We start from the raw sequence: 27,484 nt of genomic DNA, 5'->3' as shown, positions 1-27,484 counted from the left end.
AGTCTTGCCAGACAAGCCAGAGACATTCCTTGTGTCACAGTCCCATTCCTTGTTGGACTCAGTCTTGTTATCTCAAGTATATTCCTTGTCACTCCTAGTCCTTGTCCCCTTGTCCTTTGTCCTCTGTCCCAGGGTGGGCAGTATCCTTGACAAAGAGACTGAGAGATTATGCCTTAGCAGGCATTAGAACAGAGGAACTAGAGACTAGAGAATTACTGGGGACTTATGCCGTGCAGGCATGAAACCTAAGCACCGACATACTAGAATGATACTTGGAGTTTATGCCTGATAGGCATGAGAGCAGAGGTGAAATATTAAAACATGAAAGTGGAGGTGGAACTTGTTTTGCGCAACAAGGAACACATGATGGCGTGATTCATGACATTGGATGAAGTGCGTTGAAGTACGTCTAAGCGTGAGAGGGTTGGGTGAACATCTAGGAGGAATAGATAATATTTGCTGCAAAGATCGCTGAAGTTCTTCAGCAATCCTTGATTGTTGTCAGTAGTGAAAGATTGATAGAGATAGCTACATTCAAATTGAGATACATCGCCATCAGTAAAACAAAACCCTAGTTAGAGTAACTATGTCAAAGTACGCCATAGTTACACTCCTTTCGACGCCTGCGCCCTCCTGGTTGGGTGAGACTTCGACTCCGAAGTGTCAAGTTAGCCGAGGTTCGTCGACCGTCAGTCCATTAGAGAGAAGTTACTCGACGGCCGTGACAATATGCTCATAACTTGCAGCACTCAAATGCATCCTCAGGTTCCTCAAAAGCTCTCATAACTAGTGTTCTACTGGTGTATGACATCACTACCATGATGTTACACCTGCTCACCATTCCAACTGATGGACGCCATGAGCTGTTGCATGCTGTGTTGGATAATAGAGTTCCATTGTGGTTTGGTAGGGGACGATTCTTTTGTGGCCCATCCCAGAACAAGGTGAGTGTTTGGTTCCACCTGTATAGCATCAAATGAAGGCTCAGTTGGAGTCTCCTCACCCTCAAACCCTGCCGCTTTGAGGGCGCATAACAGAACCATCTTTTGAAGTGTGTGCACCGCTAAATGTAGCCTTGGCTCGGCCTTTTGACAGAGGCTACTTCCAGGTCGGCTGTCTATTATATCTCTCCAGAGGCGTAGCCCTTTCTCTATTTGATCCATCCTGGATGGGATGGTCTCATTATTCTTAGCTTGGAATTGCTCAAATTCAGTTTGTACAGATGAAGGAGGGGGTCCAGGCTCATACCCCTCAATGACCTGTTTCATGAAGTCCTGTACAAGTGAATACAGATTGTTTTCTTCTGTTTGAGGAATGGTGCGAGTCATCAGGGCACCCGCATAAAACAGTCCATGGGGCTCCTCACGGTTCATCCTATCCGCAATGTCTTGAAGATTCAAAAAAGTGTCAAACCATTTCAGGCGTACGCGTGAGTCAAGTACCTCTTGCCCATTCTGTTCAATGCTAACTTGTGTGATATCGAAACCATTTCCCTCTGGCAGCCGACTTGACAAGCCAGAGAAGGCTCCAACTGTACGTTTCCGAGACGCACCAAACTAGATTCATCAGTGAATTGGTTTACCTCACACACTTGTAGAGCCATGTACATACCACGGTGCGTGACCTGACCACTTGTTGACCGGAATCCTCCCCGGCGTACTCACTATCATGGACTAGGTTCATTATGCAAGTCCAATCCCCGCTGAAAGACATAGACATCATAAGGATATCAATATTGTCCTCTGAGGCGTTTGCAGCTGATGAGGATTGTTCCGATGTTGGTGGGGATGCCATGATGAATTGAAAAAAATAAATAATCTGGTGGCAAAGCAACTTTGAGATTACCCAACAGGTTTCAACCTGTCAGCTAAATACTCTGCCTATCTGGTTTGATTCAGACTTTGGATGAGACACACTCCATTCATTGTCTGTGGGAAATATGTTGAGGCAGTGTACAGTATGTTGTATTGTGCTAGAACTTTCCTCACATCTCTGTCCTTCTCTTAGGAAACACATCTATCACTGAGTGAGAATTTCCCACGATGTCATGGTATGATCCGCCCGTGGGCAAAGAGTATGATGACTTGTTGAATGCTTCTTAGTCACGTCATCGACTCTCATACGATGATTCACCATTTCCTATTCCCGTCATCTACGAGCTCACAGTTCATTCATAGCTTGCGGCACCAATGATTCGCGGGGACAGGCCAAGCGATGTGATAGAGGCGTAGAGGTGGTATGACGGAATGGAGAGTAATGATTCCAAAGGTGCCCATTTATTTCCAAGTCCCCAATACTCGTAGTTCCGCTTCTGCATTTTTTATGTCTGTATTCCCCTCTTCGCCATCTTTCCCCCATTTTAGAGCCTCTGTCTGCGGATAATCAATGTGTTTCCCTCCGAACCTGCAGATGAGATGGGCGGATCTCAAGTGTTAACGAATAAAAACTGCTCCATGACGTTTTCATGTGTCCCTTGTCAACCTGCAAAGTCAAATTCTGGTAACTAACATATAAATCGGAACGGCTTTCCAGCTAAATCGGTTCCGTACTGTTCCACTTTCTATGTTAAGGTACAAGTAAGTCATCGTAAGTACTCAAGCACCCAACAGAACATTCACAAAACAGAAACAGAATAGAAACGCGCGGTAAATGAGAATATCGTCCTTGATCACGGACCAAGTATGTAAGTGACTTGGGGTCCCTGTCAGTCATCAAAAGATTCCAGATGGGTTGTAAGTACTGTAAGTATGTAGAGTGCAATCCCACCAATTTCATCCGTATGAACAAGACATTGTAAACTCTCACATCACTTTCATCCATCCAGCTATATATATATATGTGCTTCCCCCAACTTGTTTCTGATAACAAACTTCTTCATTGTGCATCTGAGGAGTCTGGTTAGATGGGAAACACCTATTGACCATATTTCCCTCCTCCAGAGGCCGACACTCCTGAGGGAGGATGATCATTGTTTCCATCACTTTCCTGAAACATGTTTTCATTTATCAGATTCCAAGGTTCCCCATGATTTCCGGCCGCTACAATGTGTTGCGCAGTATCAAAGGCAGTGAGCATCCCCATATTCGGACGGGGGTTGGTGTCCCATCCGGAGCCGTTATACTGTCTAATGTCAGTACCAACTACATTGCTCATAGATTGAAGCAGAAACTGATTGTTCATGTCGACACCTTGACTGACTGAGTCAGGTCCAACCCCCATGTTGGAATAAGCATCAAGTGGACCTTGAGAGTTGGCTAAGTATGCTGATGTTGAAGTAAAGTTCCTGGTTGAGTTGTTCGAAGGGTGATGCTATCCGTTTGGGGTATTGACAACACCCCGAGCACCCCGCTTGTGGCTCACGACTCGTACCAAGCGGTCCCATGCCGCCGGATCATTTTGGAAGCTCATAGTCATCTTTTGCTTGAATTGAGCCATGAGTACCGGGTCAGACGTGTCGCCAGGTCTTGGGGATATGGTGATTGATCGTGATTGAGAATTGCCTCCCTCGGGGTGTGCATCAACCTGCGAATGTTCGGGATTCATGGTTTGATCCTCTTGATTTGTTGCCATTTTGTTTCAGTAATTCACTGTGATTTGATGTTACAGTGATAAGAATATCAATTATTCAAAGCTCTCAATCGTCCACGTCGAGTTAGATGAAATCGCACCGAATACGATAAAATGATAACACAACAATACGGAAAACAGTGGATGTGATGAAAACCAGATGTAGGATATCAGTATTCGTACAAGTAGACGTTTCGTATATTCAGACGTAAGAAGTGTAAGCGTCCACCGGGCAGAAGGTAGAAAGAAGGAAGTGGGCGGTACGGATCCTTTATCTTTCGTCGGAAACCGATTTAGAAGCCGATAGTGGGGCGATGCACTACGTGTGGATTTCGCGGGCATGGCTAACATACGGTAGATGACGTACTTGATCAACCATTCAACTAAACTTACTAGCCTTCTTTCGTTCTTTCTTACTCCATGAGTACATCTTCCCCTTTGGTCGAACCCTCTTTCTGCATAGCTTCCTGAGAAGTAGACAAATCTCCCACGTACGCAGTGATAAGTTTCTTGTTATGTGTTCCGACTGCTAATTGTCGACCGTCGTCTCTCCAACTCATCGTCATCTTACTATCAGCACTTATTAAGAGCGAGAGGAGAAGGGTACATACGATTAAAGGTTTAGTTCGACGGTTTTGATCTCCCCAATCTTCTTCCACTTCGTGTTCTTTGATCACTTTTCCAGTCTGATATCAGCATACATCATCGTGCATGGTGCTGGAAATTCACAAGTCCGAATTTTCGGTCAAGATCAGTGAGGGTAAGGGTGAGAGGCTAGAGGTGGTAGTGTGAGAGTGGTTGTATCCAATTGGGGGTGAGAGGAGGTATAAAAAGAAGTGTTGATAGTAATTGATACCTCTGTGGAGGGATAGAGAGGAGAGCTGGAGAAGCAAAGCGATGAACACGAGAGACAAGCGGTAAAGACCCACCTCAAGATCCCAAATCATCAACTCGCCATCCCATCCTCCTCCAGCCAAAAACGACCCAAATCCACTAGGTGCAAAAGCTATTGATCCAGTTCCAGATTCTAATCCCGGAAGTGTATAAATACATTCCGACGTCAATGGGTCAAACACCCGTACTAGTGAATCTTGACCGCCACTATGTGTCAGCTGGCATACCTATGCACCCCCAAGAAACTGTACAACGTGCATGTTATGTGAGTTTGGATGGTATGGGGCGGTTTGGCTTTGAGTGCAACAAACAACCACATTCAGTATTTACCGACACTGAATATTGAGCGTGGTAGGGGAAGAGGAATAAAGGCAAAGTAAAACTCACGCAGCAACAACGACCCTATCCCCTATCTTCCCCCATTCCAGAGTATTCATCCTCTTATTCTCACTTTCATCAATCACCATGATCCTACCTACACAAGCGTCCCCTTGGGCGAAATAATCATCTTCCCCTTCTCTCGCCTTTTGAGGACTGAGAGATCGACTGTCGGATTTGGCACCTGGTTCGGGGTAATATGGAAGACGCCAGATCATGATACTTCCGTCGTCAGAGCATGTGGCTAGGAGGCGGGAGGCTGGGGGTTAGTATGTGCACTCAACCGTGATCTTTCCACAAAACGCACGCCGCGATCGAAGCTCTGTCGACGGACCAAATCTTGATTCAAATGCGAGATGTTTACGCAGAGTGAAGCGATGGGAGAAGGGTATCGAGCGCGACGAGGCTCTCGAGGGATACGAGCGGAGAAAGAAGGGGAAAGAGAAGCTCAGACATGACACGGATCTAAGCGGAGAGTATAGAGGCATCATAGAACGACGAGCGGGTAAAGTTGGAGGTGAAAAGTATAGACTCACCACCCGAACCAATCTTCCCACTCCCTTCACCACCCACATCACCAGGCGCCCATCTCACCCTAGTCACATCGTCCGTATGACCTTTAAAAGTGAACTTTGGTCTTCTATCCCCTACTCGGAAGACGAAAGCGGTATGATCGTTTGCACCAGAAGCGAACACTGAATCGTCTAACCAGTCGATATCGTTCACTTCCTCTATCATGTCAGCTCGACTCCACACGACGTTCCAGCTTTATCAGTTCTACATTCCTACAAGATATCAAGAGTCACTTCCTTGTAAAGACTAGTATCCGTTTGGAATGAGTGACAGGAGATAAAAAAAAAAGAGCATCTGGGTGAATGAAATGCTGGGAATCTTAAGGGATATACAACGGAGAACCCACTTGAATGTGCTTCGAAAGAACATTTCAATCCTCCAGCCACATCAAAACAAGCTATCGTATAATCATCCTTAGCGGCCAAAATCATACTTCCTCCCGGTGAGAACCTCAAAGCGTTCACTTTACCTCTTCCGTAATTCAATATAGCAGTGATTTGTCCCGATGGGGTGTAAATACGAACCACTGAATCGTCGCAGCCTGAAAATCAGTCTCTATTCACGGTCAATCGAAGAAGAAGGTTTGTTGACTCTCAGAATTTTCTCTCTCCCAATGGAAAAGACAGAACTGGGTAGATAAGACATTGTTACCGGGAGGGAATTACAAGAGGCAAAGAAGTGTTGATTGAGTAGAATATATTCAATGGAGGAACTAGGATGTGTTAATTAAGGGGAAAGATGACATATTTTGGAGGGAAGAATCGGATATTCGAAGAGGTAATGAACCTGTGGAGAGATTGATATGTAAAAGATGTAAAGATGTGAATCTGCGAAAGTGTGAAGACTTGACCCACCTGTAGCCCATAAACTCCCAGAAGGATGCCAAGCCACAGCCGTCACCGCCCTTTTAGAACTTTCCACACTTTTATGAGCAACGACCAAAACTTTATCTTTTTCCGGTTTTTCTAATCTCAAAGCTTTCCCTTTCCCTTTCCCATTCCCATCTCTTTCAACGTTCCCTTCACCTTTCTCTAACCCAGATAAACCCCTATCACCCTTATTCAAATCACCTTCATTCGAAGTCAAATGCCATATCCTAGCTGTACCATCACTACTCCCCGTTGCTACATCATCCATTATAGTAGGATTCCAAGCCAAACAAGAAACTTGATCCCTATGTTGAGTGAATATAGCCAAATCTTCCGCTCGTATTCTTTTCGGATCAACTTCCATATTTGATACAACAGATAATTTAGATGTCGAAGTTACTGAAACGCTTCTTTTCGTTTTTGGTACTTGTAAGAAATCTGATTTTTTCTTTCCTTTTCCTGTCGTTGTTATTGTTCTACCTCTATTAGTCACACTGGTAGATTTATTTGAATTATCTTGTTGTGTGTCAATATCGAATTTGGTTGTTATATTTGATCCTGAACCTGATATGGAAATTGAATTTGCTGAAGAAGGTCTTGAATTATCTTCAATTTTACGTGTTTTATCTTCTGTTAAACTACCAGTTGATATCCTTGCTTTTTTCTTTTCTCTACCTTTTACAGGAGAGATACTTCTATTTCTTTCCGTTGACGCTCTGGTAGCTTTTCTTTTCCCTTTTTCTTGACCACCTCGACTTTGAGTGGTTTCCCTTGCGTATGTTTCAACTTTTTCTTTCCCCTGTTCTGTTTCAGGTCCATGTTCTTGTTCTTGTTCTCGATCTTGACCTTGGTTTTCGATATGATCAACTTCGATATCAAATGATTTGACTTGTTTCGGTGGTAATTTATTAATCTTTTGATTCGGTGAATTCGGTTCGAGTGGATTTAATCTAGAAGAAGGATAATCAATAGGACAATGATGTGGTATTAAAAGATGAAAAGGAGACGGACAAGGACCATATTTAGAGGAATCGTTTATCAAATGTCTTGTGATATATTCTAATCTTATACCTTTCCATAACCATCTTATTAATTCACCTCTTGATATTTTATTTTTCTCAGTACCGAACGTCGCACTCAATGGTGATTTCGTACTCTGTGGTCGATGAGATTTACTATTTTTCTCCATTTGTATGTTGGTTCCTGCTGTATTGGCTTGAGTGTGATGAGTGTGAGGATTATTCGTTTGGGTGTGAGGATTGTGAGTGGAAGAAGGATGATTGTGAATGGAGGAAGGATGATTGGAATGTGAAGAAAGAGGTGGATGAGAAGGATATGGGAAAGTGGAAGAAGAAGGATTATAATGTTGCCATAAAGAAGTATGAGGTAATCCAGATTCATGTAACAAAGAAAAAGCCGTATGGTGGAAATTCGATTCTATTAAATATGAATATATCAGAAGGTTTACTTCTATCGAAGATAATGTTATACCACCTGGTTCGTCTGGAGGGAAAGGTGAAAGGGGATCATGGGTTGAAAAGTTGGGAGTGTCGGGTGGAAGGGGAGGGGAACGGGAAGGGGCCATGGGGATTGACTGTCTGTTCGGATTTCTTCGCAGGAGTTTTCTTCGTTTTATAGGTTCACCGTATCACTTGTGTTATGGTCGAGACGAGTGAGGTTGGAAATAAGGAATATAGTAGGAGGAATGTATAGATGTATCGAGTTGGATCATGTATTGGGTAAGTATAGACGTGTTGTTGGTGAGTGGCGAAAAAGAAGATAACGCCGAATAACGCCGCGGTAGGTCCTCCTCCTCGGTCCTATGAACCTCCCCATAACACCCTATATACCTCATATAGACTCCCTCTTATCTCCTACACAATCACTAAACCGCCTAGAGGGACAATACGATCCACGAGACTGTACCAAAACAGATCTTCATCGGTCCGTCCATACTCCAGAAACTGTTTGTAACGCGTGTCGAAGACGACCTTTCACCCCGGCTTCAAACCCAAGATTATCGATAAGATACACAACCCTTCATCCGACTACAACTTATATACTCAGACGAAGTATAATCCAACAAACCACATTTTTAAGTATCAAACTTCGGACGATTCATTAACACGGCGGGGTCGATTTGAGAGGCGAAACCTTTTTCCCAAAATGCCAGCAATATCTTTCTTACCTTTCCTACAATCTGTCCCTCTCACCACTCGTCTACTAGTCATCACTCAAATCTCACTCAGTCTATTGGTCATGTTATATAGATTAATGGTAAAAGGTTCAGATATGCCATGGTTGGTTTTGAGTCCAGGAAAGAGTTGGTTATATCCTTGGACTTTGGTAACGGCCGGATGGGTTGAGAATAATTTGGTAGAGGTGGGTTATCCGTTTTTTGTCCCTTCTCATCAAACAACCTCATTCTCATCACCATACAATTTCAGTCTCGTCATTGGAAAATCTCACTTTTCCATATATTTCCTTTCTCCTCTGTCTCAATGTATTCGTATGTTGCAGTCAAGGTCGAATAATATATTTGTTTGTTGCGATCAAGGTTGATTAGATCAAAGTCATACAGAGAGTTGATACCAGCTCGCATTCTCCGCATTATCATTAGGTTTCGCATCCCGTTATCTCGAACGAGTCTGGGGTCCTAGAGAATTAGTGAGGTTTTGTTTGGTAGTGGTGATAGGAGGGAATATCATAGCTTTTGGGTTCGGTTGGTTGGTATTTTTAGTTATTGGACAAGAAGATGCTATGTGAGTGTCGTTTATTCATCTCATATTTGTTTCTCTCATCCGTTCATGTTACTGTCTCAGTTACCCTCCTCCCTTCTTAATCCTCAGCTTTGGTGATGATCACTCAGAGTGACTCGATGCGCTCCGTGACACTATTTATTATTTGCTATTAGCTATGGACGTTTAGACAGTGTAGCTGATATTAGTTACGGTCCCCCTTTTCATGGATTATCCGGTCTTCAAGCTGGTTTCTTGGTCGCTTTCACTCAACTCATACCGGAACATCAACTCCAGATGTTTGGTGTTATCAAGATGAGAGTGAAGGTGAGTTCTTCACCCTTTCATTTTATTCCTTCTCCCTTTATCCCCATCGAGAGTTTCATACTTTCCCTCCCTAATCTTCTCATCCGTTAATCACCGTTATCCGATTTTCAATGTTATCTCAAACGTTGGGATCGTCAATCGAAAGCTGACGACCAGTCCCTCCCTGGAGTCTACCTCTTAATCTCAAACGTCCTCGTCATCCTCCTAGGCCCATCACCTTACATCTTGATACAATTCGGTTTCTTTGTCGCTTGGGTCTATCTGAGGTTTTTCAAATTAAGTGAAGATGGTCAATTCAGAGGTGATAGAAGTGAAACTTTCGCTTTTCAATATTGGTTTCCTCCCATTATACGGTAAGTTTTTCTCTTTTCCTTTTTCCTCTCACCCTTACCCCGTGCTTCTTGTTCTTGGAACTCCTACTCCTTCCCCGGTCTTCCTCATCTTATGACTCCCACCTTTTTTGCGTCAAAAGCCTCGAATACTCGTGGGTAGAAACTCACTCTTAGACCATACATCTCAATAGCCGCTAATAAAGTCTTTGCGCTGGCCGTGAAATTACATTTGACGCAAGCGTGGGATGAACCTTCTTTAGGAACTTATCAATCACTTCCTGGACCTGGAGGTGCTAGAGCCGAGGCGGAGAGACGAAGGTGGGTCATAGTTTTTACTTCTTCATCCAGTCCTCCCCTTTACTCCTGGGCATCATGTCTTCGGGTTGGGATTGTCCACCCGAGTGTCACTCTACTCTCAGGTATATCGTACGCATCGGTGGTTGATAAGGAACCACTTGCTCACGTCCAGAGCACTCGCCCTCAAAGCTTTAGACGCTCGTATGGCCTCACCGGCCGTTCCTTCACCTACTCCTCCTCCCGCCACCACCGTGCCAGCAGCTGTTGTGAAAGTTGAAGGTGAATGAAGTATATGCATGTCTGAATTATATCTCTGGTATGTTTGCTGCACTTGTGGGTTTCAATTCCAAAAGGGCTACAAATGTACTTTACCCTTTGGTGTCAATTAATCAATGGGAATACCCTAATGTTGGTACGATCTCATGCAACAATCTATTAATTACTCGGAGAAGGAGATAAGGAGAGAGTGGAAAGGACGCGTCGGTCATTAGAATTCCCCTTCTCAGCATTACTCCACAAATCCTAATACATAAGTAAAACTGCAGTGATTGAGTAAGGAACGATTACCTTTCCCCGCGCGTCCCCAGGTGATCCATTAGGAAGACAATCCCTACACGCGATGTAAGTGGTTATCACTATGACGTGTCATTCGGAGATGTTCCACCTCCACCCCGATTCGAGGGCAATCGATCAAGCGAAAAAGGAAGAAAAAGAGAAAAAAGCGAGAAAGTGAGATTGAGTGAGAGAAAAAAGAATACGTCCGCGGGGGAGAGGGAGGACAGAGGGGGGGTTCCTTCCCACCCCCATGTATCACACTTCCCCCTCATCACCCAACACCCACCAACTCACCAATCCATACTCACATCCAATAGCCACCACTCACCACCATATACATAAGAACCCACCACACCATACCATCTTGAGACAACATCCTCAAAGAACACGTGACGTACTTCTCTTCTCTCATTCATAAGTGCAAAGGGATTGTATGAGAGAGGGGTTGAAGAAAAACGCCGCAACGCCGCTTTTAGCGTCTTCTTCCTCCCATCTCGTCTCTCCAACTCCCACTCCACTCATCTCATCTCATCTCATCTCACCTCCTGATTGTTCTCCTCCCCTCTCATCCTCCGAACACAGGGATCAAGGGAGTGAAAGTTGGTTAGGGTGGGACTTTGTGAGTTACTCTTTCTCTGAGTTATGTGGGGGGAGGTGACGAGGGCTGTGTTGATGTACATGAAGGCGATGAGCACGATGGGTGATGGGTTGAGACATTGAATATGAGATGAACTGATAGAGTAGGTCAAACATCATAACGTCAAGCTCGAACAACTACCACATTGAAGGGTGCATGGAACTGAAAGACTTACACATTCCAAACAGTCAAATAGACTTATGATCCAGAGTATCGTACTCTTCTAGGCTGACAGGATTGTGGGATCATAGCTTTGTGGGATAGTGGGATAACTTACTGGGTAGAAAGTAGGATTTGGGTATTTGGGTATTTGGGAAAGATGTCAGGTCAAGATGTGAGTTTACTACTCTTTACCTCTTCTCATCTTGCTGGGTTGGAATGTCATGTTTGTTGATTTCTCAATCATTGTTGAGATTATCGTGATATCAGAAGTGTCTTCTTAAACTAACTAACAGCCTTCCCCACCTCGTACAACACCTTCGGGTCGTATGGCTCTTTCAGCACTTGTAAACTCTCCTCCACCTTTTATCCCACTTTCACCTCTTCCTAACCCTTCTTCTCCCACACGTCAAAATCCCCATCATTCACCAAATTTACCCAATACGAATTCAAAACATTTAACTCCATCCAACCCCAACCCTAACCCCAACCCTAACTTTAACATCTCCCAACATTCAACCTCTAATCATTCCAGAGGTCCATTATCAGGTCAACCATATATAACCCCATCCCATTCTTCCCATCCCTCTCAAACCACATCTTATCCTCGACAATCAGAACATGATCCTCACATGAGAGAAATCCATACACAATCAAGTAGAAGAGAAAGAGATTCATTCCCACTTGCAGAACTTTATGCCAATCAAAAATTATCAAATCAAGCTCCTCCACTGGTATACAACTCCCACTTTCTTCTTCTACTTCCACTTCTGTGATATTAGGTATGGGTAGAGGTACGAGAGATTTAGTACCTAGAAATGGACATTCCGGTAGACTATCAAAACCTGTATCACCTAAAGTTTCTTCCGTCATCACGACTGGGAATGATGTTAGAAGAGATAGATCTATCGGATTTCCTACTTCCGGAGAAAGAGGAACTATGGATGAAATTCAATCTAATTATGTTTTCCCGATATCTGGAGAAAGGGGAACAATGGAGGTTTCGGAGGATATCAGAAGAGATTCTCGTTCTCAAGCTTTATCTTCGGCGGAGAGATACGATTCATCGATTCGTAGGACTCTTTCTGCGGGGGAATATTCAGAAATGGATCGTTCACCAGACCGACGGGTGTTGGAGGAAGAAAGACGTAGCTTAGGCGAAGACAGACATATCTCAGGAGAAGGAAGACGCATCTCGGGAGAAGAAAGACGTATCTCGGGGGAAGACAGACCGATTCATGGAGAACGTCACATTTCTACAACTCCAATGATACAAGAAGACGACCAAACGTCCTATCCGAGAGATATCAGGGATGTCTTCAGAGGAGAAGGAAGAGAACAAATAGATCATGGGATAATGATGGATGATGCAGACCAAAGTGCATTCGGATTAAGTGGAGAGGGAAGTGGGAATATCGGGAAAGCTTATAGATTGGATGACGTTTTAGCAGGGTCGGATGATATTTGGCAACGTGCTTTACAGATTTATCAAGAGAGGAGAGAAGCGGAAGCTGCTTGGGTGGCGACTTTTGAATCTGATGTGAGTGGGATTTTGTCTTCTGATTTCTTCCTTGTGTCTCGAGTGACACATTGTCGTTTGAGTGATATTTCTCCCATCCTCTCTTCATCTATTCATTGAGTGTACTTCGTGAACCGCTCATTTGATGTCTACTTTTTTATGTTGTCCCAAATACTGCTCCCCATCTCTACCATTCTTTCTTGACCGATCTTACTTTCTGAAACCGTTGCCAAACTGCGCTTTGTCGAACGGCTGGCAGAGTGTTGGTATAACACTCGAAGCTTCATACGAGTAGGGACGATACGGGCTGAGACAGGTCGGGAAACCGAATAGTGTGATGTTTGCTTCTGTATAGAAATCGAAACAACGGTGAGGAGTTATAGCAATCGAGAGCCTGTGAAAGTTCAAGAAGACTTTGAAGCATCTGGAAAATGAAGAAAGTCGCTTACATGCAGCTCCCACCCAGCAAGAAAACGAAAACCTCCCATGCCCGTGGCTCCTCCGGCAACCTCCTCGGTCCCGTCGACCGCAAACGTCGAGGCTGGCCATCCGACCATCCTACCCGTATCGCCCAACGAGAACGCAAAGCCGCCTCTGTCGCTCTACTACCCAAGAAACCCAGATCGCACAAGAAGAAAATGGCCGCTGCATTGGAAGACGAACTACTCGATCTAGCTGGTGATACGAGTTCTCGACTTGATTCAGACGATGAACGTCCTTCTACACCATCCTTACGTCTTTCTCATTCTGCTCAACCAACACCTCATTCCAATCGAGAAGATGTCACTCCCAAAGCTCGTACTTCAGCTTCCAACCCTGACGACCCATTCGATCAACCCGAAGGTCAAGTGACGGATAAAAAGAAGGGTAAAACGAAAGAAGAAACGACGGAAAATGTGGCGGATCGTTGGGATCCAGATATAATCGTACAACCTTCCGGTTTGACACGTGCAGAAGTCATTACCAAAGTTGAAAGTGGTAACATGAGAGGATTGACAGAAGAAGATGTTAAAGCAGTTCAAGATGAAATGTGGATGAGACAAAAGATTAAAGATGGTAAAGCTTTAGTCAGGAAAGATGGTACTATTCGAAAGAAACCAGGTCCAGCGAAAGGTTGGAAAAAATTAAGAAGAGGTGAAGAATTTAGTGAAGTTGAAGAAGGTGAAGAATCTGAAACTTATCATTCTACGAATATGAAAGTTTTAAACCTTTCTAATAATCCTCAAGGTTCAAGTCCATACGATGTTTATGATCAAGATGAAGAAAGTAACGAGTTAGAAAATGAACATTCTAATAAAATCGGAATGAGAAAAGATAAAGGGAAAGGTAAAGGGAAAGAGAATCAATTAGATTCTTTAGATGATCAATTAGAATCATTAGTAAATCCTTTAAATTCAAATTCCAAGAAAACTTCTAAAGTGAAAGAACCTGGAGTGGGGAAAGGTAGATGGACAAGACCTCCTAAAGATGATAAAAAGAGAGAAATAGGGTATGAAGAAGATGTTTGGAGAATAGAAGGTTGGGGAGAAGAGAATTATCATAATTCTCATCCCCATCCACTATCTATACACAAAATTCGAGTAGATCAGATCAAACTTTCATCCACTTGGGAACCCCCCCCCCCCCCCCCCCCCCCCCCCCGCGAGCGAACGTTGTCAGCTTTCATCTTTGGGCTCGAGTATCTGCTCGCCTGAATTTGCTGCACTAGGTTTCAAGCCGGATCGGGCGTGTCCACACGTAACTCCTCTCACCATTCCGTCTATGTCAAAGCCCTTTTCAACTGCCCAGTCTGGGTTTGTTCAAAGTGTGGCCCCAATCATTTGTTCGCCCGTCTTTGCGATGTGCTTCAAGTCACCTCGCCAACATTGTTTCCACCCATGTGCTTCACGAGCCCACAGCGGTCACTTGTCCCTCTGAATGTCTCGCAGGGGGTTAAACTTGCTTAGCGATATTTTTTGTCTCGTGTCATACTAAACAAATAACTGATTCCCAGATGTACAGAGTCTACCAATCATCATCCACAGTCCTCCGAGCCAACGCACTCCGTACAGCTCAAGCATGTTATCGTAATTCCGTAACTCAAAGATCTTTGAAACCATCTTTCAAAACGACCTCCCGTCAAACGAAAGAAACTATATCACGTTCAAAGAAGATAATGAAAGAATTATCTCTGTATTGGCGTAAAAATGAAAAAGATGAATTAGCAGCTAGGAAAAGAGCTGAAAAAGAAGCTTTGGAAAAAGCGAAATTGGAAGAAGAAAAAAGGGAAAGTAAACGTCAAGCTAGGAAATTGAATTTCTTGTTGACTCAAACGGAACTGTATTCTCATTTCGTCGGGAAGAAAATAAAAACGAAAGAGGCTGAAGATGTTGGGGATGATATTGGAGGTGATTCGGTGGAAAAGGAGAAGGAGAAGGAGAAGGAGAAGGAGGGAAGAGAAGAATTAGGTTTGGATGATGAAGGGGAACCATTACCTGATATTGATTATGATGATGGTGAGTTCTGGTTTCGTCCCCCCCTCCCCTCCCTTCCACCCCTCCTTGTCTTCTCATTGATCTTATCTGGAGTGTCTCCTGGAGACCCACATTTCTATATTGCTTGAGACTCACCACTCACTCTTCCTCTCTCACTCTTCCGACTATCAGCCTTCTTCTGTGACGGTTCTCGATGATGTAGAGATCTGGTTGGGAAAGGAGGACCCATGTCTGTCCTGACCGTGACTTGCCCAGCCTTCACGAGTTTTAGTGCTCAAATATCTTGTTTCTGGCGACTGAATCGCACTCGTGGTGGGATAATGGTGGAAAGTCAGCCGGGGTTACCTCGTGACGTGCTAATGATCAGATGACGAAGAAAACCTTCGACGACACGCTGCTAGAGGTGCTCAGGCTGCTGTTAAAGCTGCTAGGGATAAAGCCAAAGCTTTTGATCAGTCGAACAATAGTGCACCTATAGATCGTGAGTATCCATTCTTCGTATACCTCAATCCTCTCTCGGCGTCGTGTGTCTATTTGTTTCACGTTCATCTCTGGATGTTCTCGCTGTTGTGATAAGTCTCTCATCGGAATTAAGCTTGATACCTGCCCACTTGCTACCCTGTCCTGCCTATAATCCGCTCGTCTTCATTTGTTTGAGGATCAACCCTCATCATGGTCCACTCAAGGATAGATCCATCTCGTCTCACTCTACTCCTCCACTTCCCGATGGCCCATGTCTTGTAGCCTTCATTTGGAAGTATGCTAACCTCCAGTCGACGGCGACGAACTAAACTTCCAAAACCCCACTCTCTCTTCCGACGCTCAATCCATTTCTCAACCACGTATGCTCATGGCCCAATTGAAAGAATATCAACTAAAAGGTCTCACATGGCTAGGTAATCTATACGAACAAGGGATCAACGGTATTCTAGCAGACGAAATGGGTCTAGGCAAAACCATCCAATCTATTTCTCTCCTAGCTTATCTAGCTGAAACACATAATCTCTGGGGTCCATTCTTGGTGATTGCACCAAGTTCGACATTACATAATTGGCAACAAGAATTAGCTAGGTTTGTTCCTCGATTGAAAACATTACCTTATTGGGGTAGTCCGAAAGATAGAGAAACTTTAAGAAAAGTATGGTGTAGGAAGAATTTGACTTTTGATGAAGGTAGTCCTTTTCATGTTTTGGTTACTTCGTATCAACTCGTACGTGTTTATCCAATCTTTCCGACCCTGTCCATCTCGGTCTGTACGCTGACAATACTATCCCGACCATTCCCGACCATTTCTACTCACTATCTTGGGACCTCGTGCAGAGACGCCATACTACAAAAACCATCTTCCCCTGACCATTTGACAACTTTCTTCTCACGTATTTCATTCTACACAGGCCATTGTTTGCAAACTATTCTACGTGAACCATTCCCCCGTACCATTTGACGAAATTCCGGTTACAAACTCCCATCTCACACGGCATTATTTGCGGACCAATTGACAAACTCCCTTCTACACATACCATCTAGCGCGGATCATCGTTTGTAGCCCATTTGACAAAATTCTTGTTACACACTCCATCTCACACAGGCCATTATTCGGAGCCCATCACACACAGACTCTCGGCGTGTCAGTAATTGGACGATTTTGGTTTGTTTTCCAGGTTTGAAAATGGTCCCTGAGTGTGTCGAGGATGAGAGAGAATCGTAGAGGTGACAATGGGGTATGGCCCGACTGACGAATAGGCCGTCCAAGATGAGAAATACTTTCAAGGCACAAGATGGCAATACATGATTTTAGACGAAGCACAAGCCATCAAATCGTCAAGTTCTGCTAGATGGAAAAGCTTGTTGTCGCTTCATTGTAGGAACAGGTTGTTATTGACCGGTACACCGATACAGAATTCCATGCACGGTGAGTGGGAATTTTTTTGGCTACCATCCTTTTTCTTGTCAATCTTTCGGTTTCTTTCCCAGGAGACTGGTCCTTCCGTGGGCTATGTGTCGTATGTTAGGCTGCACGCTTGGTCTGGTCTTCTGTTGGGAGATCTTGCTGCTTTCACGGGTCCGGCCACACTTCTGAATATAATGCCACTTGGGGGCCAGGGTGCTCATTTTCTGTTGCTCGCAACTACGATTGTAAGCTGGGCAAGGGTGAGAGCGAAAGTGGAAGGCGATGAGATCGTGGTCGTTGGAAAAGTCCAAGAGAAGTTTTGCTACATATAAAAACACACCATATGGGGGATGTTCACTGACACGCAGAACTATGGGCTCTACTTCATTTCATCATGCCTTCTTTGTTTGACTCGCACGAAGAGTTTAGCGAGTGGTTCTCCAAAGATATAGAGAATGCAGCTGGGAGTGGTGGAGCTACGTTGAAGCCTGAACAGCTCAGACGGTTGCATGTGATTTTGAAACCTTTCATGTTGAGACGGATAAAGAAGCATGTGCAGAAAGAATTGGGTGATAAGGTGAGTTTGGCTGCTACATCTCCTCGATTCTTCCTTCCCACTACTGGTCTTCCCCCCTTCCCATTACTTGTCCTTCCCCTTTCCCACTACTTGTCGTCTCCGCTTCTCTCTGGTCATCTGACTCGCCCTTTTCCTACTGTCACTGGCTTGCTGAATTCCTTGGGCCACAGCTCCAAGGCGTTCTTTGTACTTTGACGAGTCGAATGGTCTGTCTATCGATTGCTGCTGTTGGTCCAATTGCCCGACAAGATGGAAGTGTCAGAGACAGTCGCTTGAGGAATGCCAGTTATGAGAGCTGAATCTCAGATCGAAATCGACCTCCTAGTCGACTTGTCACAACGTCAACGTTCCATCTACCGTGCTCTCCGACAACGAGTCTCCGTATCCGATCTCTTGGCTCAAGCCAACCAATCATCCGACTCCTCCCTCGCCGCAAAGAACCTCATGAACCTCGTCATGCAGTTTCGTAAAGTCTGTAACCATCCGGATCTCTTTGAACGTGCAGACGTAGTATCGCCGTACATGTTCGGTACATTCTCTCAATCCGGTAATCTCGCAAGGCAAGTCGAACCTCTTTATTGTCCAGACAGCGCACGGAATGCCATTGATGTAAAATTACCTAGGTTAGTATGGGAAGAAGGAAAGTTGGATTTACCTTCTGATCAGAGTAAAGCGGGGGACGAAGGACATGTGTTGAGGAATCTTATGAATATCTGGAGAGAAGATTGGGTGGAGAAACGTTCGAAGGAAGATGGGGATGGATGGGGATTTTTGAAGATTGCTGGATTGTCACCTGGTCAAGTAGCGAGGAAAGTTAAAGGACATCCTTTGGTCACTGTGCTGAGTGATTTGACACGTCGGAGGATTTGAATTTGCAAGGTGAGCGACTTCAAATCCTTCTTCAACTCATAAAGTATACCCTTACGACCTCTCTTACCCCTCGCTCTCCCCGACTGCGCTCTATGCCATTCAGCAGGTTCGGTCGGTCATTACCGCTACGTCGTTTGTTTCTGCGTCTTGCCAGACTGGTGTAATGAGGCGGGAAGCATATGCTCATCAGACTGAGCACCCGGTGAAACGACATGGCAGCAGGCTGACTTCCAGTGATCAAACCTTTGCCGCGTCAGAGAAATACCCTCTCCGACCTCTCGCACCGACCATACCGACCACTCGTCCACCCGGACTCTCACCTTTAGCAGACATCACCTCAGTCGCATGGAACACATCTTACCTTTCTCGCCGCGCAGCACGTTTCGTACTTGAAAAAGCTGTCGTTCCTCCTATCCGACCTTACATCTCATCACGTGCATTCCTCAACACTCAACGTCGTCTCAGTACCGATCCGACATTACATGACGTTCTCTACGGAGTGCCTCCTTCCCAGCTCCACTCTCCTACAGCTACCTCTGTCCTCCCAATCCCACCACAAGGTCTTATCCGTGCCAGTCCTCTTGACCAGAGTCCAGCAGCTAGCATCAAGATCCCGGCTTTCCAAAGATTAATCGTCGATTCTGCCAAACTGGCAAGATTAGACGAACTTCTACGAGAATTGAAAGCTGGTGGTCATAGAGTTTTGTTGTATTTCCAAATGACCAGAATGATGGATCTGGCAGAGGAGTATCTGATTTATAGACAATACAAGTATTTGAGGTTGGATGGAGGAAGTCCGATTGGTGAGAGAAGGGATATGGTCACTAGTTGGCAGACGAATTCTGATATCTTCGTGTTTTGTTTATCTACACGTGCTGGTGGATTGGGTATCAATTTGACCGCTGCGGATACTGTTATATTTTGTGAGTGATCTCTCTCCAAATCCACCCCACCCCTCTTTTCCTTTCCTTTCCGTTCATCATTTGTCCACGTCGTTCATCTACCAATCTTGCCCCGTTTCTCCATTTTCCCTTCTTTGTCTCACTTCCTCTGTCTCCCTCCCTCCACACTTACTACAGTCCATTATGTCTTGTCGTATTTGATATTTGGGAGTTCCCAGAAGTGCTTGTCGTCTGCCATCCGCAATCAAAGCCGCCTTGACTGAACTCAACTAACGTATAGACGACCACGACTGGAATCCCTCCAACGACGCCCAAGCGATGGATCGTGCCCACCGAGTAGGTCAAACGAAACAAGTCACTGTCTACCGTCTCATAGCCCGAGGTACGATCGAAGAACGTATCATCCGTCTAGCTCGAGGTAAAAAAGATGTTCAAGACATTGTCGTCGGAGCTAAATCTCTTACCGACGTGGCTAAACCAGCGGAAATCGTATCCTTGTTCATGGACGATGACGAATTGGCAGAATCAGTTGCTAAACGTAAACAAGCCGAAGCGCACGGATACGTAGCACCCATGAACGGTACATCAAAGGGAAAGACTTCATTCGGGGATGCATTGGTGACGGGTGGTGATGAAGATGAAGATGATTTCTTCTCGTTAGGACGGAAAGTCGTCAATGGAGAAGATGAAGAGTATGGGGATGAAGGACAGGGGAAGAGTGGAGCGGGGAGTGGGACTGTTACGCCTTTGCAAAAAGGTGGAAAGAAGAGGAAGGCGGAGAATGAGGGTGAGTAGATTTAGTTCATACATCTCTGTCTCATACATCTCTGTCATCCTTTCTACCTTTATACCCAAACTGTCAAAACTTATCTCACGGATACCCATATGACCTACGTGTCGTCTAGTCGGAGTTTGCCCCTCTTTCAAGTCGGCATGTTTTACCCTTTTCATCACGTTTACTCTTCTTATCAGCACTACACTTCCACTTGGTGTGGCTCGTTTAGTGATATGATTGAAAATGAAGACCTGCTAACGCCTGATAGTCAAACGATCACAGAAGAAGAAAGTCAAACTTGCCTTGGGACCGGACGGTTTACCCTTATGACGAGAATTTCACGAGTAACACATATGAAAGATAATGATCCTGAGACTTTTGGTCTTTGTACATGGTGGACAAGGATACGGATTTACAACATCTCTAGTGGGTGCATGCATGAATACTTCATGGCCATCAACCATCAGTTTGAAGTCAGTGCTTGTTCAATGAAACACGACAAACACAATGAAGGTTAGGTGACGGACGGAAGCCCTGACGCTTCGAAGCATCATGGGGGTTAGCATAACTGTTGGAAGATTCATGATGCACAGAGCGTCACGGCTTCGGTTGCTGGCGTAACGGATACAATGAAACACAACCAGACTCGGATGCACTGTCATATCCCCATCTGTGTGGTGTATCTACCAGTTTGGTCCGAGATGCTCTCGACTTTGGAGCAGTAGGTTCTCTGTTACATGACACACGGAATGTTCTTAGTACATTGAGTATGATGTAGTCAAGAGTTGCATCTGAGACTAAGAGACATCATATACAGTGGGGTGCGGGAAATGATGGCACACGCGTCAAATCCGTGCGTCAGTATACCATAGTCTCTCATCCGTCATAACTCATGCATGAATGATTCTCATGATCTAAGAATTAGTGAGACTCTGGACAAGGGTCAGTTCTGCTCATACACCAAGAGAGAGACCAACCGGATCAATATTTGGTCACACCACCCTCAACTTTCCTAACTCCTTCCAATCTCTTTATCATACTGTCTATAGTCTTGTCGATTACTGCCTGTGGTATCTCCTTCCACTCTGTCTGCGCAACTTTGAACAATTCAATCTTGTTTGTAGGACGCTTAGGAAGCTTCCAGATCCGTTGGCGGAGGTACAACCAACAGTTTTTGATTGGGTTCAGGTCCGGGGAAGAAGGGGGGTGATCAAGATAGAGAAATCACTGTTTCTTCCCTTGAAGTCGATTTTCGTCACAAGTATGAAGTGGAACGTTGTCCTCAACAATCCTAGCACCACCGTAAGCCCTCCATTTGTTGTTGAGATGCGTCCAAGCCGCTTTAAGGGGTCCCTCCGTGATCTGCTCTCGATAGATTCTAGCCGTTATTCCTCCCCTAGCTCCCTTACTATCAGTTGTGTCAAACATCACCAATTCTGACCGTCCTCCGTACCAAATTGCTGCCCAGATCATGCAGGAACTCCATCCACCCATAAATTTAGGCTGCAGACACTCTTCCAAGTACGCTTCTCCCTCCCTGCGCGTCACATACGATTTTGTCGTCCAATTAAGCTTGAGACACATCTCATCCACAAAAATTGTTCTTCTCCAATCATTGATACTATCTTTCGCATGTTTCTTTGCGTAGGCAAGTCGGAGACGTTTATGACGCTTAGTGAGAAAGGGTTTCTTGCGAGCAATGCGGCGTTTGAAGCCTAGACGTTTCAATGTAGCACGTAAAGTGGTGAGAGAGATGTCAATCCCATCATCCTTCAAGACAGCAATCAACTCTTTCAATGTTTTCTTCCGATTTTGTTTGATAACGACTTCGATGCGGCGAACCATGCGAGGGGTGAAGCGTGAGGGACGTCCAGGTCGAGGAGAGGGGGCAGTGTGACCTTTTTGACTGAGCTGGCGGGTAAGACGTCCGACGGTACTAGGAGAACAACCATGTTCAATGGCGACCTGGCGATAGGTTATTGTCCTTGCTTTTTCCGCTATTCGAGCGCGTGAAACGGGTGAAAAACACTTGCCAGGCATCTTTGGACACTGGAGAAGATGTCCAAATGCAAAAAGAAGCGCTACATGATCCCTGCATGCGAAGATCTGGGTAAACATGAAGACGCGACATGAAACTGATGAACGCTATCAAGGTACAATTTTGTGCCATCATTTCCCGCACCCCACTGTATATGAACAATTTCGAGTGGTAGTTACTTGGCGTTACTAATCAACATGGAAGACATGGCACTTTGAAGGGTCATGGCTCTCCTAAGTATGATTCAGGCGACAACAATATCTTAGGAAGACAAGATGAGCTAGCCGGCTCACAGCCTGGTAGTGCACATGAGCCTTTAGGTGGTACAGATGCAAGAACAATAGTAGTCAGCTGCATCTGCTGAGTGGACTGCTAGCATCACCCTATGTTCAAACATTCTGCTCAGAGGTACCTTAGAATCAGCCTGACTTGGTCAGTGGGAAGGATTTGTTTCTGCAATCTTTCAGCGAGCGCGAGCGAGCAGATTACTGCTGGTTGTTCTATCATGTAACAGGAGTGACCAAATGTGTCAAAGAGCTGACAATGGAATGGAGGATAAAATACAATGATTTCAGTTCACTTGCACACTTGTTGCATAGGGTGTGCACAGTCAACTATGCACTGACAGTGTCCATGTTGTGTGGAGTCACCAAGTGTTTAGCCGTGCGCGAATCGGGGTCACCCCTAAGTACTTGACCATCACCGTAGTGATTCCCTATAGTGTCACCAGTCTCTATGGAGTTAGAGCAATTCCATGTGCCCTCTTTGCCTCCTGGATCAGACCGCACCAAATCCAGACTGTCCTTGAGGCTGGCCTCCTTACCATTGCTCTTGTTGACAATGATAGGAAGTGGTCCTTGAAACCAATTCTCTCTTGCGTAGGCCTCTGGGTGAGATGATATCAGCATCATCGTGATCCTTGCCTGAGCTTCGATTGCAATGGCTCTCAGACCATTCCAGATTGTTTTTAGATCTGGCATCTGTTTGGCAGAACAAATGGTATCAAATGCATCTTCTGTGGCTTTGACCAGCTTGTTGAGGCACTCAATTGTGTCTTGGGTGTTCGGGTGTATCTTGGGGATTTCTCGGCTCTTGATCAATGTATGAACCGCCTGATATATCCTGTGTTCTGCTGTGTCTGAATCTCCAGCCGTTAAACTCGGAATAAATTGTCTTTGATCGCTACAGGTCTTGTACAGTCTCATGAAGCTATCATTCAAAACCAGAGCGTCACAAGGAATTGTGATCTCACCGTTGTCAATATCACTGTCTGTCCTGGCCATGGTCTGTACATAACGATCATATGATCTTGCACACCACTGTACATCGCGGTGCAGTCTGCATATTGACTTCAAGCAGTCCTTGACGGAAGAATATTCCTGATTGCCACCCCAGTAGGACTCCCCTCTGTTCAGATAAACAGCGGACAGTGAGGCAGCCACTTCCTCTTCCGTGCAATCTTCCATGACGTTTAACAAAAGGTCCGGATAGACAGTCATTGTGCCGGTGATACTTGGCTTTGGCGGGCCAGGGAGTAGAAAGTTCTCCCCTCTACCATCATCAACAGCGGATCGTGAGGCGTCGACTTCTTCGGCTGCGACCCTGACTATTGACCAACGGTCCGTATAGCCAGTCATCGTGCCGTCGATACGCCGCTTCAGCGGCAGTATTGCACTGATTGAAGAGAACATCTTCTGGAACATGGTAGAGTCTCACAGGTGTCTCTGGGTGGGGTGGGAGCTTAGACAAAACTGAGAGGTACTTGGATAGGGGGTGTAAGAAGTGGAAAGTCACAAAGAAGGCAGTATCAAAAGGGAAGGAATGATGGGACAAGTTCCCACGTTCTCATGACGCGGATAGAGCGGAGAAAGGCTACCGAATACGTAATATTCGAGTGGGTTTGAAGAAAGTGGAAGACCGTGGACGTGTGAAACTTCCCGAACTGGTCACTTTCTCACTCCACGGATGAGAAAGTATCCCATGTTCCCATGATGATTTAACAACAAGATGAGGCTATGTAAATATCAGGAAGGCCAGTGGGGAAAATGATGACGTATCCGAACCTTTCTTTGTTAGGGACACGGCCGGAGACGTCCAGCTCCGGAGCTGTACAGTTTCAAAGACCCCTTTCAGACCTGTCCAGAGAGAGACCCGCCCCACTATGGAGATGTCCGGACCCACTCAGAGCAGTTTTGTCGTTGACCCATACTTGAGGTCATTGATGAACACAACATCACTTTCTGCATCCAAGTATGCAGTCCTTCCTCCTCATTCAGCTACGCAATCATTTCATCAGACCCCATCCCTAGTCACCTGAGGAGAGAGATATCTTGTCATCAAACGTCTCAAGCTTCTCCCTTCTCTAGCATTCAAAATTTTGGCTAGAGGTGTAGACAACAACCAGTCATACATTCTAGACAATTCTTTTCCAGTGCCCTGTGTACTCTAACCTTTGATTTTAATACCTTTGCACCTTTTGCTCTGGGGAGCAACTTTTGAGTAGGTGTTCAGCTCCGGACCTGCATTTCTCTGACTGAACATGAGGCAGACCGTGCGGCTCCGGAGTGGTCCGTCTCCGGCTGTTTCACTAACGATGCATAAAGACTTAAAAACTTGAACGAAGAGAAACATCACACCGCTCATGGCTCCTTCGATCCCTCCAACAGATCTGACTGATGAGAAGAATTATCAATAAGTGTTCGAAGTGTACAACGAGTACAATTACGATGATAGTGAAGGGTTGCATCAAAGACTACAATTACAAAATCGTATGACCAATCCGTATCGCAGTTACGTGACATTACTGATCACTAGTAAGAGAGCGGGGCCCGCCTGCTATAGTCCACAGATTAGATGACTTGAAATCCGGCTCAGATGCTGAATAAACATTTTCACCCGGATGCTAACTCAACTCCACAAAATCTCTACACATCCATGATGTTGTGACATGAGATAAGAACAGCGCGCTTACCTTCTCACCGGAATGCCATGAGTGCTGTGTGAGGGACCCTCAGCCAGAGCTTGCCCCGCAAACATCGGGAGAGCTAGGTCATCTTGCGGAAGGAAGGGGACTACAGGACACACACGGACCGGAGTTGAGGACGTTATCTATGACTGTATTTGGGGAGCTGGTGCAAGGTGTGCCACATTTCCAGTAGCTTGCCCTTTCAGCATATTTCCCTGTGCACTACCTGAGAATGTTTCCCACCAAACCTTCTTCCTACAGGACGCTGAAAGAGACATTCTCCCACATTTCTCACACCCAATTGCATAGCATTTCATCACCGTATATTTCTCCTTTCTTCCCTATCCCGTATTGAGTAAGCTTTCTCACCTCCTGAAGACTTTATAAATCTGGGAGGTTTGTGTGCACTCCTCACACTTCTTCATCTTCCTCTTACCAACATTTGACTACTGCCAGTGATGTCCTCACCACAAATGTCTCCTCCCCCACCCCGTGCGACGACGCAGGAAGACCTATTTGACGCCGGAACTGTACTCCACTTGGTAGAATTGACTACAAAAGATGGGCAGTCGGTGAAGGTTGAAATCCCTGTCACAACTCAAGCACTAAGTACCTTGGTAAAGCGTACTCGTGAAGCTATCCAAGCTGAAAACCAGGAGATCACATTCATGATCAGAAGATTATGTGCATATCAACCTGATGAGAGAGACACACCCCTCACATACATGGGAAGATGGGTAAGTGAGGTTCAGGCCATGCCAAGCTGATGTGTCTCCGAGGGAAGATCCAGCAGAGTCTCTTTATGAAGCAGATCCAGTGTCTCCAGATGCTGTCGGTAAGGCTTTGTGTGATTCTGATAGCCAAGCTTATGTACCTGCAGACAGCACCGAAGAGGACGACCTTGACCCCGTCAGCAAGGACGCTCCTCCAGGGGACATCGAGCCAGAAGTGAACAACAACATTGATGAAGAAGAAGATGAAGAAGAAAATGAAAATGAAGAGGAAGAGGAAGATGAAGATGAGGATAACGTGGTGGATGCTTCACAAGCATCAGATGAATCATCTCTGACTAGTGACTTTGCCGAAGTCAGTAACGACAAGGATCAACACCATCAGTTTGCATACAGTGCGAAAAAACGTCTTGGGGAAGAGCTTGCTAATGTTATCCCGGGATTGACGGCGTTCACTGCGGATGTCAGTCAGGTCCGCGTGAGGATGACAGATGCGAGGATCTCCCATACATCCGATTCGGTGAAGCTGATTGCCCTGGCTCCAGCGGGGAGCACAACAGTGACTATCAAACTTAAGGACAATGAAGTTACGTACATCATTGGCTGGGACCGGTGGAATTTGAAGGGCAAAGTCCCGACATCTGGAGGTTGGATCAGTAACCGTTCAAGAGACGCTCAAGATGAGCAAGAGAAGAAAGATATTCACGATGAACAAGAACTCTGGCTGTGCATGGTAGACTATCGGCCAGATTATGAGAAGGCTTATCAAGTGACTCCACCAACTATTGACACCTCAGACCCAGAAAGTGAGTATGACTCTGACAGACCACCTTCTGTGATGTATGTTGAGGATCTAAATCTACGTGTGTGACAACACAGTTATCTGATTTGATGAGAGTACAGGAATGCATTGAATAAGAGAGAGCTCAGATGGTTCTACATATGATGAGCATATGTATGCCGTAGGCATTTTGAGGGGGTTTCATGATTTCCCAGAACTATTTATTACAAATTTTGTGGACCCAGCCGGAGACATGCTACTCTGGAGTGGTCCAGCTGAGAAAGACCTTTTGGGACCCAATCCAAGATCCGTGCCACTTCGCATGTACATCATCTCCTGTGTGGGTCTGTGGGTGTCACGAATATAAGACTCATAACAATGAAGCCGCAACGGCGTGTCTCAGCCTGTTTCAAATGTACAAAGAGTAGGACATTATGATGATAGTAAAGAGTTGCACAAAAGACTACAATCACAAAATTGTATTACCAAGCACTAATCTACACTCCCCGTAATGACACTAGCTCCAATTAACTATTTCTGACCCGCTGATGAGATCTCACAACAAATGAGATATTTGTTATGTGACCCACGGAAGCCGTGATACTTCGGAGTGTCACGGGGGTCATCATGACTGT

The 27,484-nt window shown here is 45.3% G+C and overlaps 7 protein-coding genes across 7 annotated transcripts; 3 read left to right on the top strand and 4 right to left on the bottom strand.

Annotated features, from left to right (window-relative positions):
• Positions 1–786: 786 nt before the first annotated feature.
• Positions 787–1,794, bottom strand: TREMEDRAFT_65100 (uncharacterized protein; the record flags this gene model as incomplete). Its single annotated transcript, XM_007007294.1, has 3 exons — positions 787–794; positions 839–1,556; positions 1,612–1,794. 3 exons carry the CDS (start codon positions 1,792–1,794, stop codon positions 787–789), a joined length of 909 nt encoding a protein of 302 aa, XP_007007356.1.
• Positions 1,795–2,913: 1,119 nt separating this feature from the next.
• Positions 2,914–3,570, bottom strand: TREMEDRAFT_65099 (uncharacterized protein; the record flags this gene model as incomplete). Its single annotated transcript, XM_007007293.1, has 2 exons — positions 2,914–3,168; positions 3,361–3,570. 2 exons carry the CDS (start codon positions 3,568–3,570, stop codon positions 2,914–2,916), a joined length of 465 nt encoding a protein of 154 aa, XP_007007355.1.
• A 410-nt stretch (positions 3,571–3,980) lies between these two features.
• Positions 3,981–7,970, bottom strand: TREMEDRAFT_45563 (uncharacterized protein; the record flags this gene model as incomplete). The annotated part of the gene is made up of 9 exons (XM_007007231.1): positions 6,900–7,970; positions 6,459–6,617; positions 6,267–6,356; positions 5,759–5,953; positions 5,409–5,570; positions 4,849–5,098; positions 4,497–4,668; positions 4,179–4,253; positions 3,981–4,133 (listed from the first exon to the last, which is right to left on the bottom strand). The coding sequence occupies exons 1-9, from the start codon at positions 7,864–7,866 to the stop codon at positions 3,981–3,983; spliced, it is 2,223 nt and encodes a 740-aa protein (XP_007007293.1). The 5' UTR covers positions 7,867–7,970.
• A 477-nt stretch (positions 7,971–8,447) lies between these two features.
• Positions 8,448–10,283, top strand: TREMEDRAFT_45560 (uncharacterized protein; the record flags this gene model as incomplete). Its single annotated transcript, XM_007007230.1, has 6 exons — positions 8,448–8,663; positions 8,877–9,043; positions 9,229–9,346; positions 9,503–9,699; positions 9,853–9,996; positions 10,148–10,283. The coding sequence occupies 6 exons, from the start codon at positions 8,448–8,450 to the stop codon at positions 10,260–10,262; spliced, it is 957 nt and encodes a 318-aa protein (XP_007007292.1). The 3' UTR covers positions 10,263–10,283.
• Positions 10,284–13,483: 3,200 nt separating this feature from the next.
• Positions 13,484–20,354, top strand: TREMEDRAFT_34561 (uncharacterized protein; the record flags this gene model as incomplete). Its single annotated transcript, XM_007007202.1, has 10 exons — positions 13,484–14,347; positions 14,505–14,649; positions 14,792–15,340; positions 15,687–15,800; positions 16,093–16,529; positions 17,063–17,231; positions 17,579–17,787; positions 18,094–18,631; positions 18,834–19,580; positions 19,840–20,354. 10 exons carry the CDS (start codon positions 13,484–13,486, stop codon positions 20,352–20,354), a joined length of 4,287 nt encoding a protein of 1,428 aa, XP_007007264.1.
• Positions 20,355–22,986: 2,632 nt separating this feature from the next.
• Positions 22,987–24,009, bottom strand: TREMEDRAFT_65094 (uncharacterized protein; the record flags this gene model as incomplete). Its single annotated transcript, XM_007007292.1, has 1 exon — positions 22,987–24,009. One exon carries the CDS (start codon positions 24,007–24,009, stop codon positions 22,987–22,989), a length of 1,023 nt encoding a protein of 340 aa, XP_007007354.1.
• A 1,786-nt stretch (positions 24,010–25,795) lies between these two features.
• On the top strand, positions 25,796–26,955 carry TREMEDRAFT_65093 (uncharacterized protein; the record flags this gene model as incomplete). Its single annotated transcript, XM_007007291.1, has 3 exons — positions 25,796–26,074; positions 26,178–26,874; positions 26,948–26,955. The coding sequence occupies 3 exons, from the start codon at positions 25,796–25,798 to the stop codon at positions 26,953–26,955; spliced, it is 984 nt and encodes a 327-aa protein (XP_007007353.1).
• Positions 26,956–27,484: the final 529 nt, after the last annotated feature.

This window comes from Tremella mesenterica (assembly GCF_000271645.1).
Source record: "Tremella mesenterica DSM 1558 unplaced genomic scaffold TREMEscaffold_13, whole genome shotgun sequence".
In the NCBI taxonomy this organism is placed as follows: Eukaryota; Fungi; Basidiomycota; class Tremellomycetes; order Tremellales; family Tremellaceae; genus Tremella; species Tremella mesenterica.
This window is presented reverse-complemented; position numbering and strand designations above follow the sequence as displayed.